At 37.9% G+C, this 15,071-nt stretch overlaps 2 protein-coding genes across 2 annotated transcripts; one reads left to right on the top strand and one right to left on the bottom strand.

Annotated features, from left to right (window-relative positions):
• Positions 1 to 307: 307 nt before the first annotated feature.
• Positions 308 to 6,996, bottom strand: LOC131774795 (all-trans-retinol 13,14-reductase). The gene is made up of 5 exons (XM_059090876.2): positions 6,501 to 6,996; positions 5,057 to 5,319; positions 3,428 to 3,629; positions 2,446 to 2,646; positions 308 to 1,956 (listed from the first exon to the last, which is right to left on the bottom strand). The coding sequence occupies exons 1-5, from the start codon at positions 6,892 to 6,894 to the stop codon at positions 1,073 to 1,075; spliced, it is 1,944 nt and encodes a 647-aa protein (XP_058946859.2). The 5' UTR covers positions 6,895 to 6,996; the 3' UTR covers positions 308 to 1,072.
• A 2,485-nt stretch (positions 6,997 to 9,481) lies between these two features.
• On the top strand, positions 9,482 to 13,083 carry LOC131774838 (homeobox protein MSX-3). Its single transcript, XM_059090918.2, has 2 exons — positions 9,482 to 9,964; positions 11,782 to 13,083. The coding sequence occupies exons 1-2, from the start codon at positions 9,727 to 9,729 to the stop codon at positions 12,210 to 12,212; spliced, it is 669 nt and encodes a 222-aa protein (XP_058946901.1). The 5' UTR covers positions 9,482 to 9,726; the 3' UTR covers positions 12,213 to 13,083.
• The last annotated feature ends 1,988 nt before the right edge of the window (positions 13,084 to 15,071 follow it).

Genomic DNA, 15,071 nt, shown 5'->3' with positions numbered 1-15,071 from the left:
AACTGAATGTACATATTTCGGTCGGGTTTCGCTAGACTAAAATGATTACAACAGCCAATCAGTTATCAGAAAGCACATGAATCCAATCAAAGTTCAGATTTTAACCAGGGATAATGCTCCAGGCGCGAGAAAACACACACGACAAAGTCTGCATCTGATTGGTTGAGAGGGAGCTGAGGGGTTTGTAGACCAATATCACCAACCAACCCAATTCAAGATGGAACATTTTTCCAAGAGAGGAGTGAAAACTTTTCGGAGCTGAAAATAACTGTCGACTGAAAATGCCTGACAATATGAATATCTTCGGACACAATTGAGAACTTTATTTAAAATCACTTAAATAAGCCGATAGTTTCTACGAATAGACCACTAGTACCCTACTCTCCTCTTCTATCGAAATACACGAATTATGTTCCAGTTGTCCTATACAAGTAATCAAGAATACTAGATAACCACGTTTAAGTAATCACTGGGAATGATACAAATCACTCATTTTAGGACTTACCAGTCCAAAACATTAAAGTTCCGTTTAATTACCTTCTCTATTCCCTTACAGGGACTAGCATCTAATTTCTCCTTCCAATATCACCCCTAAATATCAGATTATGGTCACGAGAATTAAGGAAATGATCACCAACTAAGATCACTCTCGATAGTTGAACAAATTGTCCTTGTCAGTACCTTAGGAAGTGTATAAAGAACAGTATGGAAAATTTACCAACTGATGTCAGATTTAAACGGTTAAATGTTTGAAGCGGCGGCTGGAGTTATCGGCATAATTCTCAACCTTTGTTATAATTATATTATCATTCTACGAAAGATATGTTTTTGATTAAAAATAATTTCCACACCTTTCACTAACGTTACGTAATTAATTAATACGTAATTAATTAATAGTACTCAACTCAATGAGAACCATCATCACCTTCAAATAAAACCTTCTTTAGGATTCTATAACTCTCTCAAGTAATTACGAACTTCATCAATCAATCAGGTAATATGCAATAGTAAAGTTAGATAAACGCTCCATTGCGAGAAGTAGAGTTTTGTTTATGACCAAATAAGTTTAGGATCACTCTTTGACTAAACCATCACTGGCTACTCCGTTTTCCATGTCTGCACTCTTCGCTGCTTTTTTCTTCACCTCCGTTTGAAGACGACTCATATCCGCGAATAAATTTCTCTTAAGGACAGCTGAAGCAGTAATCACCCCGCTGAACATCGCTCCAGCGAACCCACAGCTTAAGATATCCTGTCCGGTCAGGTATAACCCAGGGATGGACGTATCCGGGCGGAGTTTCATCACGGCGTTGGGACTGAACCGGTCAATGTGATGATCAATCCCGTATATCTCCCCACGAGGAGCAGCGATGTAGTATCTGTTACTCAACGGACTCCCGACATCAAAGAAATCAACCCGGTCGCAAACTTGCGGGAAGAGCTTGCAAGTTTGTTCCCAGATGCGCTTGCCGATACGGTTTTTGAATTCCTCGTATTCCTCGCCCCGCTTCATAACCCGTTCGTTCTCCCAACGCTCAAACCACTCGTACGGGGCAAGAGTGATGACGGTACATGTCGTTTTACCGGGGTGTCTCCTGTCCCACTCGGGGTCTTTAGTCGAGGGAAAGGAGATAAACAAAAGGGGAATATCTTCAGTTCCGGCGGTAGCAGCGTCCGACTGTAAGTACTTCCTAGTGCTTTTATCGAGTTCGTTGTCGGTGAAAGCCCATACATTGGAAGCTTTTAGTCTGAAGTCCTCTTTCGTCCCCTTGAGGCCGACGTAGACCGACATGGCCGCGTAACCATGACGAACACCCTCGGATTTTAGCAAGTTCTTGTCGGGTATGGGTTCCTCACATCGAAGAAGGGTCTCAAATGTGTTGTAGATCCCTGCAGCCGAAATCACAGCTGGAGCAAAAATATCCATCTCACTACCGCCCTTTTGAACACGTACACCTGAAAAAAACAAAACAAAACAAAAACAGTTTTGATAAATAAAAACAATAAATTATGTTAGGTCACGCCATGTTACTGGGTATCACGTTGAGTCATGTTGTGTCTGCCACTTAACCACAGTGTAGTCAAATTATTGCTTTTGAACTGAGGTTAATGTTTGTTCAGGAAGTTCATCTCTTGAGTTACCTCTATACACTCAACAATTATCACTTGAACAAAGTTTTCACCTTGAAAAGTTGCACTCTAGTTTTTTTAACGGCTCATGATTTATAAATCAGGGAACTAGTCTCCACCCTTTACTCATCATCCGTAGTACTTGCGACCCTTTTTGTACTCTAGCAGGTTTATCGCACTGTTCTTAACTATTTTTAATAATAGACGAATGAAAAAATGACGTGATGCGCTGACACTAGCTCTAAGGCAAAATAATCTGAGGGTAATGCACAAAAAGAAACAACAACAAAAGCTTTGTCTCTTCAAACATCCTACCTTGTACTTTCCCAGAAGCTTCCTCAACAAGAATTTTGGAGACCCTTGCTCTGACTAGAACTTTTCCACCCGCTTTCTCTATAACCGGAATGATGTGGAAAGCAATCTCGCTTGCCCCACCACGTGGATAAAATGCTCCAAATAGGTAATGATTTGCAAGTATGGCATGCATTGCAAAACTGCCTTCTCCTGGAAGAGTCCCTTGAGAAAATAACAAATAAAAGATAAACGTTATTGGAAAGGTAATTCAAACATTTCATGACTAGAATAAAGAGCTCTTCTCATAATGCTGATAAAATTTAACTCCCGGATCAAATTTGTAATTCTCCCTGCTGTCAACAATACGATTCTTATGATGTTACTTCAGAGAATTAAGTATTGGATCAACTAATTATCCCCAAATTGATACGTTTCTCTATTCTCATCACTCATCTGGCTGATATTGTATTGATATTGTAAGGAGAAATTCTGTCTTGGTCACTCATGGGAGTTAAAGGGTTTACATGACTGGTAGGACACTTATGACAAAACGACAGGAAATGAACACATTTAATATCTTGTAAACAGAAGCACTCTTTTCCTCCACTTCCCTCCCCCCCTTATCAGTAATGTTCTCTTTTCATTTCCTACAGTACTGACAAAGAGATCTTGTTTGACAATCAGATGCTTCTAAAATTGCTAATCATTTCCTTTAATCTTATAACCTTTATATCTGAGTCAAGGGTAATACTCTAAGGAGAAATAAGAAGCCAATCATTCTTAACCCTTTACACACTAACATCAGTATGCATATTCTCCATACTGTTCTCTAAACATTTCCTAAGATGCCAACTTCTTAAGTTTGTGATTGGCTCCTTTATTCTCCTGACCTTAATGTTTGATTCAGTGGTGATATGGTAAAGAGAAATTAGATGCCAGTCACTCTTAGGGGTTAAAGGATTAAGGGTGAATGGGCTAAGGCACAAAGTTTGCTAGCTCTTACCATAGTCACCAAAATTGTATGCCAGGACAGTTTGAAGATCCTTATCATCTGTCAGCTCTTCCAACACTTCTGCAACTGATCTTTTAGAATATTTGAAAAACTTTGTCATCCAGTTTGAAATTCCAGTTGTAAACATGAATTTGGCCAACCATACAGGCATGAGTTTGAAAGCTACATAACCTGGCATTGATTTACGAACATCCTATAAAAAAGGATTCAGAGGTGAAATTTTTCTAATAAGAAAAAACAAAGTTTTAAAAACAATTCTTCCCAACCTTGAAAACCAAACTTAATGAAGCCATGTCACTGTTCATGTACATTCTGAAAAATTACCCTGAGTTTTCAAGTTCATTACTTCAATTCTATTTTTATCCCCTATGTTCTTAACCTTTAACCCTTTCATCAGCAAGCATATTCTCCACTAAGGTGCTGACAAGGAGAATCTGCTTAACAATCAAGAGCTTCTTTAGTTGTTGATCATTTGCTTTATTCTTGTGACTGTTATGTTTAATTCAGGGGTTGTACTGTAAGGAGAAACTGGATGCTGGTCACTCTTAAGAGTTAAAGGGTTAATCATCCTCCTTTTTAGCCAAGTCTCTTACATTTTTATCCCATCAACCCACATTATATTTGTGGTATAATTTTGATGATTATTTTTTGCATTGTGCATGTCCCACAAAAAAAAGAACCTGATAGCATAACTCCTTCATAATTTACCATCTACCTACTTCTTTACACTACACTGTAGCATGAGTTAGTACATGAAGGACCATAAACAGAGTGTAAATGGAATTAAAAAATTCCTGGGAATAGCTACCACATAAAGTCTGTTCACTGAATTAGCATGAATCTGCTAGAATTCTATCACAGATAATATGATCTAATTGCCTCTTCTTCTATTTACTGCTATTTATTCCATGAAAATGGTGGGTAAAGTGGCCAGCCTGACAGTGCACTCTTGTAGATAAAATAAAGCTAAAATATGCACCTGTCTTTTACTTCATTTCAAATGACTGTCAGGTATTTATATGACAAAAATTGGATAATTCACTCTTGATTTCAATGCATGGTGGTAAATTTGGGTTTTGTCCTCATCACCAGCTTGTGATGGAAATGTTAAGCTCACAAAGCAAAGTTTACATTTACTGGTTAAAGAATGAGCAATTGAGCAGTGATTTTGTTCTAACATTGCATTAAACTGCTACCCATGGGCTCATTCAGTTATGGGCACCAGCTGACCACAGACAAGAAGTCCCATATATCCAGTACAGTTCTTGAGCAAGTTATAGTACTATCATGAACTACCAGATACATATCAAGATGTGTAAACAGAAAAATGCATGTCATAATCAAGATTTGGTATGGATTGATTTGATTATGATCTTTCCAGTGTCAATATGAAACAAAATGATGGTAGTCTTTAGGATTCTGAATAACAAAGACAGGTTATTTCTCAGTCTGTCAGACAAGTCAGATGGCATGCTCATTTGCCTTTGTGTCACATTGGACACATGGTGGACAGTACTGTAGGTACATCTAGATTCTGTTGAGGTTTTTATTTGTTAGAGATGCTGCATGTAGGATAACAAAACCAGTGCTCAAAAACTGTATCAAAAATATGATATTTACCTTAAGCAGTTTCATGTATTGATCAATAGCTTTCCTTTCTTTTGGAAAACTCTCATACAAAGCATTGCGGTATTCATTCTGCCGTCCACCACAGATTGGGTACTTTCTTGTATTATCTCCATTGCCAATCACTACAGTGTCATATTGTTTTTCAAGGGGAACCCAATCCAGCTGACCTTCAGTTAGTTGATCTGAGAGAAGACGCATTGTCCCTGTGCAGTTCATTTCTCCAATGTAATGAATACCTGGATCAAACTCATAACCTGTAATGTAGACAAGAAGGTGCAAAAAAATGAAATTTGCTATTATCACTTAACCCTTAAACACCCAAAATTGATTAAGATGTAACTTCCCCCTACAATATCCATAAATTATTCAACAAACAGGTAATGAGTATATTCAAATTCATCAGGTAAAAGTTGATATCTTGGTCTAATGCCAAATTTAACTAACCAATTTACAAGAAAATGGGTATCAGCTGGAGGGGAGAATTAGCAATAAGATCTTTGGAATTTAAAGGTTAAGGGATAATTCTTAGGTATGTAATTTACAAAATCATCATGTAATGCTATGCAATTTCTGCAACTTACTGATTAAGTTTGTGAATTTGGTGACAATGTTTGACAGTTAATAATTTTCTGGCAAAATGTAAGAGAAAATTATAAGAAGAAAGAATGTTATTCCTAATTCAGATCACCCAATCTAGATAGGTCTTGTCTAAGAATGCAGGTTTTTCATAGGTATCTAATTTCAACCATAATGTTTTATTGTGATTAAGTTTCAACAAATTTCCACATTCTGACCTAGATCTCTAAAGAATGACACAAAAACAGCCATGTATAACTCCACTTGACGCAAATGTTTCCTGTTGTTTTAACAGCTTACACTACTAAATCAGTATTTATCAAACCTTGGGTAGTGAAAAGAAAATAAAAAACACTACCATTCAAAAGTGATGGACTAGAAAAGCCTTTCAGTCGACTCGTAGGAGCACCAAGAGCCTCTCTCCATGAGGCAACAATAAAATCAACCAAAAAGTCGTTAGCTAATCTGAGTAATTTCATCAGGCATGGAAGATCGAATAATTTTTCTGTAACTATGCAATTGTAGAGCTCTCTAGATAAAATTTCGATGACCCGAGCTGTTATCTATTCAGCCATTGCAAATAATATTGAGCTAAATCTCGAGTTACTTTACTATCCACCTGCTCTCGTTTTTCTACAAAGAACCCTTGCCATGTACCATTACGTAATAAGCTACATCCACCTTCCCAAACCCTGTTATAAGTTCGCTTTAAAATGATCAGCCGTATTAGGGTCATGTGCTGCACTGGCTCTTCTGCCCGACCCGTAAGCATGTTAATGATGATGCAAGAGAGAGCTGAAAGCTACAGATTACGGATAACTCAGACAGATCAACAGGTTACTATAAAGCATAAACAGACCTTTGTCTATAAACGAATGGCAGCATCCTCCTGCTTGATCATGCTGCTCTAACACCAGAACCTTCTTTCCTGCCTTCGCCAAAAGGGCTGCAGAGGTAAGCCCTCCAATTCCGCTACCTATCACGATAGCATCGAGGTTGTCAGGCACTTTCCGCGCAACAAATCCTTGCTTGATCACTTTGTCCCGTTCCGCCTGGTCTAAGACCAGGGGTTGAGGTGGCCTTCGACAGTCAAAGGTGAAAGGGTTTGGTCCTCTTTTATTCAGCTTTGCACGGATTCTGAAGACAACTAACGGTATAAGGACTGCAACAAGTAACGTTAAGAAAAGAAAAATTCCAGAGGAATTTTGGAGAAAAGTTGAAACCAACTCCACAAACTTCATCACAAGAGCCATGTTTGATTCTCATTACTCCAATTGCGCGTAAGGCATCATGGGCTATGGTCTTGTCACGCTCGAGAGGTCCTGGATAACAGAGAAGAACCTGAGGCGTGGCGAAGGAGCGGCCACTATTCCTAGGTAACCTCCCCGGCCTACCTAAAGACAAAAGAACTGAGAAAGTTACAGCGTTACTGAGCTTGCTGAAATTAAAACATACCGATAATTACAAGTATAATAATGTAAACTAAAGTGGATCATGGAAATTATAGCAAAGGATGGAGTTCCAGAATCAATCCACTGTTATCAAAAACATAATGCACTTGAAAAAACTTTGACAAACCTGTCCTTGAAGAATTACAAGTCTTCTTGACTACATTGGCACAACTATCCCAAAACTTGGGGTCAGACTGCATAGGCCATTTGTCGCAACCAGCATCATTCCAAAACAAGCAAATGCAGCGTCTGTCCACCCCCTTCTTCCAGAGGACTTTATTGGAATGTTTCCTTCTTGGAGGAGACTTTTCCTAGATCTCCCTTCGGTCGACTGCCTTTTGTTTTCCGGCTTACCCGGCGTGTCGCCTTGCTCAACAATAGGCCTTTTGGCGGCCATAATCGGTCCCAAACACTAGCACGAATAAGTGCATAAAACAATAGCACCGTTGGAGAGCGTTTGAGAGCGTTTAGTCACAGCTGTAGAAGAAGGATCAAAGCAGCCATCTAAACGTTTTCTAGGCTTTAAACTACCACGTACATCAAATTTGACCTACTCGAAAACCGGTCTCAAATTATATCTCAAAAACCAGTGATTGCGTTTCGCTTTTAAAAGCAATTAAATACGCCACAAATACGTATGAAAAATAATTCTTCTCGCTCAGTGTAAGTCAAATTACTTTTAGCTATGGTGAACGAGAAAAGAAGCGACCTAACTTTTTAGTAATCTCAGGAGCCCACTAATAGGCCCCTGGTAATCTTCAGCAGGAGCCCATGGGCTCCTGTCTTCAGTCAAAGACTGTCGATTTATGTCGCTTTCGTTGCCATATTGAAAATAACGTTACCATAATGCAATGCAATCGGAGTGCGCACACCTTCCGGGTAACCCCTATCCTTATGTTAATAATTTATGTAAAATGTATGCAAATAATTTATGCAAATAACTCCAACTTTCGCGCATGCGTAAGGAGCAATTTGTTACACCAGTTTCACCTCTACCACATACGGCCAAATAATTATTTTAGGAGAACCGAAAAGAGTTAGCAAATTTGTGCGTGTACAATGGGACATTCCAAAATGTGGCATAGTATTCTTTCTTTCCAAAATTCTTTTGATTCCATAAACAACAACTCAGAAACAAACGAGAGATCATGGTGACTGCGTGGAACAAATCGTTCCTAACATTTTATTTCGATCAGTTTATCAAACAGCAGGGCAGAGTTAGCGACAATTTAACAATCATTTAATAAGTCTTTTATTCCCAGCTCTGATTGCAAATGTCGAATTTGTCACTTGTAATAATGCATGATATATGATTTATCCTTAAATGTGACATCACACAATATCTGTCCAATCGAGTGACGGCCGCGGTGTTTCTTCTGTTTTCCAAGCCACAGTTTTTTACTCCGTATCAAATTGATTTATATCTCGATATTTTTCACTTTCAAATGCGAGTTTAGAAACCATGTCTTAACACGAGGCAAGCGAGTTTCTTTCGTATCCATACAGAATTTGAAACTTTTTGGATTTACCATGCCATAACTTACCGTGCAATAATACTTTTGTTCTTTGAACCTGCCGCTTTTACCCTGAAGCATGGAGCCAATTTGCCCCTGTTTATTCAGGCAATTTTATGCTCAAACAATAGTTTAATATTGTAAACTACGAAATACTTATTAGCCTACAAATAAATTCTGAAGAAGAGTTTCAATTGGAATTCTACGTAGTGTAAACCGTTTTTGACTTAGGCGCCTTCTGTCTCTTCGTAGACACAAGCCTTAGGTGGTTTCAATCAAAGGTTTCATATCCGAGAAAAACAGAACAAAAAGGGTTCTTTCACAAGCTATCGATGGAGACGTTAATTAAACGCACGCAACAAAGACTGTTGTCAAATTCTTTTTATTGCTGTCTATTATGAGAGAAAAGAACAAGCAGGCACACCACCGGGAATGAAATAACACTCGATGTCCTACTGCGCGGTTATTAAACGTGGTAACTTTTGAACAAGCCGATGCAAACGCCAACTTAGTACAATGCAAAAAGAAAAGCTGAATTAACCATCTGTTGCTTGTTTTATGCATCGGGATTTATATACAAATACTAGATTAGTTTAATCAAGTTTTGATTTACTTAAGTAAAATGTACCGGGATTTATCACAATCAAGAATAAACGAATAATTCCGTGTGCTAATAGTGTGATAATGCGACTGCTTAATTGTTGTATAATAACTATCGGCGTGAATTTCATTGTTCAGCGCTAAACATGGCAGGCGTGCAGGAATTTCCCGATTCTTTCAAATTATTTTATGCTCGGTTAAGACATAAAAAATTCATCCGAGGAATTTTTCGAATTGGTTGAGCTTTTCTAAACAAAATGTCACCACAATTTGATCAAATTAACAAACCGTTGATAAAAACACTCACAGTGGTTAAGTTTAATTAATCAATTAGCCAATGAAATCCTCTTAAAGCTAATAACAGGCTCCACAGTGTGATATCGATCAGTATTTAACCCGTTTACCGTAGGCTGCCTATCAAAACACGTCCGTCTTGACTCCGTCTCGTTGACTTGGGATCTAAGAAACCTCTGAAGAAAGTGGATACCACCACCTCGGACGCTTTCCCAAGCTGAATACCATGGAAGCTCAATCCACAGCTTTCATCAGATCCTCCAGTTTCTCTATAGATAACATTCTTGGTAGCAAGGGAGAAGATGCTCCGACAAGTTTAAAACTTGAACTTCCAGCTAACGTAAGCGAGAGTGTACAGCGAGACTTTCAGTTATGTCCTCCATTCCTTTACGGCGGCCTGAATACATGGCAGCACTATCAGCCACATGCATGCCCTCCGTTCGACAGATCACGAAAAACAACCGGTAAGAGATCAGAATACCTTAAATGAACCGATTAGGTGCCACGAATTAGATAAGCATAACTGATTTATTAACGACAAAATTTAATACTTCTGTCAACCAACCTCAAAGGGAAGATAACAAATGACGGAGTTGAGGAGGCCTTGCTTGTCATATTATCTTCGAATTGTGAACGCTTAAGCAACGAGATTTACCTCGTTTGACGGATAGACTTCTTTTGAAGTTTATTATTTTTTTAAAATCAATATCTGTCTTTCCCTGAAGACTTCTGAGAAGTGGAATTAAAACGACAAATAGTTTTAGTTTTTTTCATAACTGGAAACTGATCTTATCAATTTATATGTGACCTGGTGTTTTTCAAGCATAAGATTGCTATCCTTTCATGGAGAAAAAATAGTTATTTGGAGAATATCGTGTAACGTGGCAATTATCTTTAAGAAGTCGCACGAAATGGACTGATGGTAATCTGGGAACGCAGAACTTCGGGGAGGTTCTCATTCTGCGGGGTTTTTTGAAGGAATGTACGGTTAAGCTCATAAAAAGGGAAGAAAAACCAAGGAAGGTTATAGTTCTATTGCGGTCCTCGGTTTTCAATGGATTTTCGACCAACAAAGCATGCCGCTTCTTTTCATGCAGTAGGCTAGTTTTATTTGGGCAGAATAGCATTTAAGGCTACAGGCAATTTAAATGACTGAAATCAAGAAAACGTCTCTTACTAGTAAATTAAAAAAATGTATATTTCAGATAAATATTTGGCAGACCTGTGCAAATCTTTTCGCAGAAGTCTTTAAAAGCAAGCTTTGTTCAGTTTCTTTAAAACGTGTTCTGTTTTCAGCGGTGATTTGTTCAAGTTTATGTTTTTAGGAAGTGAAGTATTACAGTTTTTCTCACGGTGTGGGCACTTCTGGTGTAAAGAAAGTGTAAGAGCTCTTTCACATCAGATGTGTAAAATGAATAACAATTTCCTCAGACCTGAGGGGTGGTGATGAAATAAGGTTTTCTCAACTTTGTAAAATTTCCCTCAAGTATTTATGGAGGTGATAAATTTCATGGTGCATCAAGTAATGGTCTGATTATCATGTCAACCGTTTTCGATCTCAGGATCTCAGTATTAATTTTCCTTTACATTTACAATAAATTTTTTAGTACCGAGAATTCTAGATTTGTGTTAATCAAACAATCCTGCTGGTATTTCTTAATTCTCATGACTTGTATACTGAAGATGTTCTCTGATCGCTAAGCGAAATTAAATACCCATTTAAGGAGTTACCAAGCTATAAGACATTGTCTTACCTTAGCCTATCAGTATATTGATTCTCTATGTTCAGTTTGGCCATTTCGAGCAGTTTGGCTGAAAATTTACAAACGGAAATCAATAACTCGTGTTAATCTTCTTTAACATCTACCTTATTAGTTTATTTTTTTTTCTCTGCCTCTTTGGTGTTAATCCATCCTAACAAACCAAATTTAACCCTTCAACTACCATGAGCGACCAAGACAGAATTTCTCCTTACAATATCAATACAATATCAAGAAGGAAAGTGGTGAGAATAAGCCTAAATATCTATTAGGGGATTGCTAGTTGATCCAATATCAATTCTCCAAACCAACATCATAAGAATTGAATGGCAGACGGGGGGAGAATTGGGAGTGAAAGGATTAAAAGAACTTTCCAATATGTACAATCAACGAGCTAAGAAAAAGAAAAGAGATATCGGAAGGCAGCTTCTTGTAAAAAAGTTAGGGACAATATTTCAAAACGGCAAGTCAAGCGAAAGGTACCAGCGAAAGCTAAATTAAAAATCATTCTTCTCTTCCAGTTATACAACAAGAAAGCAGCTCAAGAGAGCGACGAAGATGCCGAGATCCGTCAAAGAAGCGTAAAAGAACGGCTTTCACTACAACACAAGTTAAAGAACTTGAAGGCGAATTTCGCAGAAGCAAATATTTGACCATTTCTCGTCGAACAGAGCTTTCAAAATCTCTCAAGCTGACCGAAACACAAATCAAAATCTGGTTTCAAAATCGCCGGACCAAATGGAAAAGAAAAATAGCGGCAGAGATGGAATTTAGTGTCAGATCATCCGGGAACGTGTATGGTCCCCATCATCCGGGAATTCATCATTGCAACCAACACTGTCACCCTGGTAATAACATGCCATATAATTACTGTCAGTCAGGATTCTCACCGGTTCTCTGCCATCCTCAGCTGTCTTACCCCACAGCGCATGTTTCTCACGTAGGATTTTAGCCAATGACAAAACGCTAACATGACAAAGAATATGTATCTCTGAGCCGGAGGGCCGATGGTACTTGGACAGATCCCATTCGTAAAAACCTGGCCATTTTACTTAGAATTCGTCTGCAATTTTATGTGTCATGTCAATTTATTGTCGCGGATGAAGACTTTTTAACGGATTACTTGGATATCACTGTGGTAACTGATGCAATCCACGTGTTCATCCTGGACTACTGTTGCTATTGATATATTTGTAGCAGATGTTTGTACAATGTTATTTTTTAAAAAATGTAATTGACCCAATTATGCAAAATTAAAGCAGGAATTTTTCTGCGGAAAAAGGATGACAATAATCAATAAATATTCGAGATTAACTCGTTATATTTTTCTTTTAGTATCCATCAGTTTTTTTTTCTGACTTCAAGCCACTCAGGTCACCGTCTAAACTGTGCCTGGAATTTTTTTTAATTATAAGGAATACACATGCCGGATTCGCCTCCGACACTTGCAATACATGTTACTTAATTAAGCACAAATTACTCAAATCCTCAGTTACAATCAGCTTCCCTGATGTACGCGAGGTATTTTTTCAAAGCGAGCTCGTTCAAGATTTTCTGAAAACCAACCTTTCCGTTTTCGCTACAAATAACCTGTTCCGGGCGTTTAGTTAGTAAAATGAAGCGAAGTAACAAACGGCACGACAGTAGCAAGGGATTAAAAAAGCGAGCAAGATCTGGGTCAGAACGGGTAAAGATCGTGGTCATTACAAGACTCGTCCCAAACCTCCCTCGTTTTTTCACTCCTCTGTTACTATAGCACTGTCTATTACTGCGCTTTGTATAACACGCACTGAACGCCTGGAAAAGACTAGACTGAAACGAAATGTCGGTCAAATAAATATTTTACGAAAAAAAAGCAATCACAATGCTTTGATAATTGATAGCATGCAGTATTATAGAAACATCGAGCGACATCAGTCTTAAGAAATTCTCCCCAATAAAAAACGATAACCTGCATGTCATTGTTTACAAAAAATTTTCTCCCATTAAGTTTCCAGATCCATTTTCAACATAAAAATGTAAAATTAACAGTTAGAATTACGCGTGTCGTCTTTCAGTCTTAGCCTATTTATTACAAACGGAACAATTGCAAATAATTTGACGACACATGCACATAGAAAGTATGGCAGGTGATTCTTCCTCAAATGAAACATCCTTAAATCTCATGCTGAGTCCTTTCACTGCTCGCCGCCATTTAATTGTTGGCACGTTTCTGCTCTCTTTGACAATTTAAGATCACCCGCGAATGTTACCTGTAATTTTATATGGATTAAGCTGAAGACTGAATGTAAAATTCAACCAACCAATTTTCCATTTTTAACGATATAGTTTATTGCTACGCACAAGTAGGTAACTTAGTCAGTCAAGTTGGTGTAAGATTTTTAGCGGTCGAAAGGATAAGAGTATTTTCGTGTTTTAACCAGCCGCAGACTGTATAGGTACTAAAAACACCTTTTTCAACAAAAAAAACATCGAAAACCCTCCCTTTCCCTGGGAATCAAATGATTGTCGGTTAAAATTTTGATTATGGTTTTGCATCGCACTGTTCCCTTCGTTTTGGTCCGATGTTTGTTGGTTAAGATTTTGAGCATAGTTCTACATCGTTAGCAGCTTTTTGTGAACTGAGAGGGCACCGAGGTATTTTTAGAAACCCGCTAAAAGCGATTGTAGCTGCGGCTAAATCAAAACAGAATGTTTTCCTGCACTGTTTCCTAAACATGATCGTTATGGTGTTGCATACTTCCCTATTACGTAGCAAGAGTACATCTTAAAAATCACCTAAACCATGCATCAAAATTGTTAGTTGTGTCAATATTTACCAACTTTGTATATATAATAAAAAGCAGTTATTCGGGGCGTTTGGTATAGTTTGGTCAGATTTACTGAAAACTCCGATTCGATTTGTAGGTCACGGGTTCAAAAAAAGGGCACGGAAAAGAGCATCTCATTTGAAACTGTAGTTTACACAAGTGACCACATGTTGCGCAGAATTTTGTTCCTTTACTCACACATACGAAAAAAAAACAAAAATGATACGAAAAAAAAACACAAAAATGAACACTGGTGCGGAGAAACTGCATTGTTGTATTATTGTTAAAGAAAACTAATTGCTTAAAAATAATTTTTTCTTTTACGTGGTGACAACGATGAACATCATTAGAACAGTAATTAGTGGTTGTTTTAACATCTTCGGTAGACAATCAAGGTCGTCATCCTTAAGAAAGTACTTAGAGGTTACTTTATTATGAGTTTTGTAAACAGAGTTTAGATCAAAGCACTGTCTGGTCGCTCTCTCTCTGTCACGAAAGAGAGCGACATTGCACTACTCTTACTTTTACCTTTTTAAATTTTTTAAATCCTCTTATAAAATATGTTTGTGTTGAAGAAAAATTATTAATCGATGACAATTCCTTGAAAAATTAATTGGAAATTGAATTCTTTATCCTTTTTCTGACTGAACCTTGACGCACGTGATTGAAGATAACTAGCTTCTCTTTTGTTTGGCAGATCAAGGGTTCAGTTATTATTTTCTCCCGTCTCTTTGTATTTCTTTCCCTGTTTACCTCCAACTGAAAGTGCATCGCTTATCATCTAATGTAACGCGGGCGCGCAAGGAGCTTTACCACTAGCGCCCTGATGGTCGAAAGCTTATCGATTATTGCACGGGTAAACCCACAAAAAAGTTGAATTTTGTTCTATAAAGCAATAGACCACAACTTATTTCTGTTTACTGGCGTCAGTAATAACCCACTTGGGATATTAAGAAGACACTCAAGAAGTTGTAATTTTAGAGGCCTGAGGCAAGTAGTTT

The sequence above is a fragment of the Pocillopora verrucosa genome, chromosome 10, assembly GCF_036669915.1.
Source record: "Pocillopora verrucosa isolate sample1 chromosome 10, ASM3666991v2, whole genome shotgun sequence".
NCBI classification, from domain to species: Eukaryota; Metazoa; Cnidaria; class Anthozoa; order Scleractinia; family Pocilloporidae; genus Pocillopora; species Pocillopora verrucosa.
This window is presented reverse-complemented; position numbering and strand designations above follow the sequence as displayed.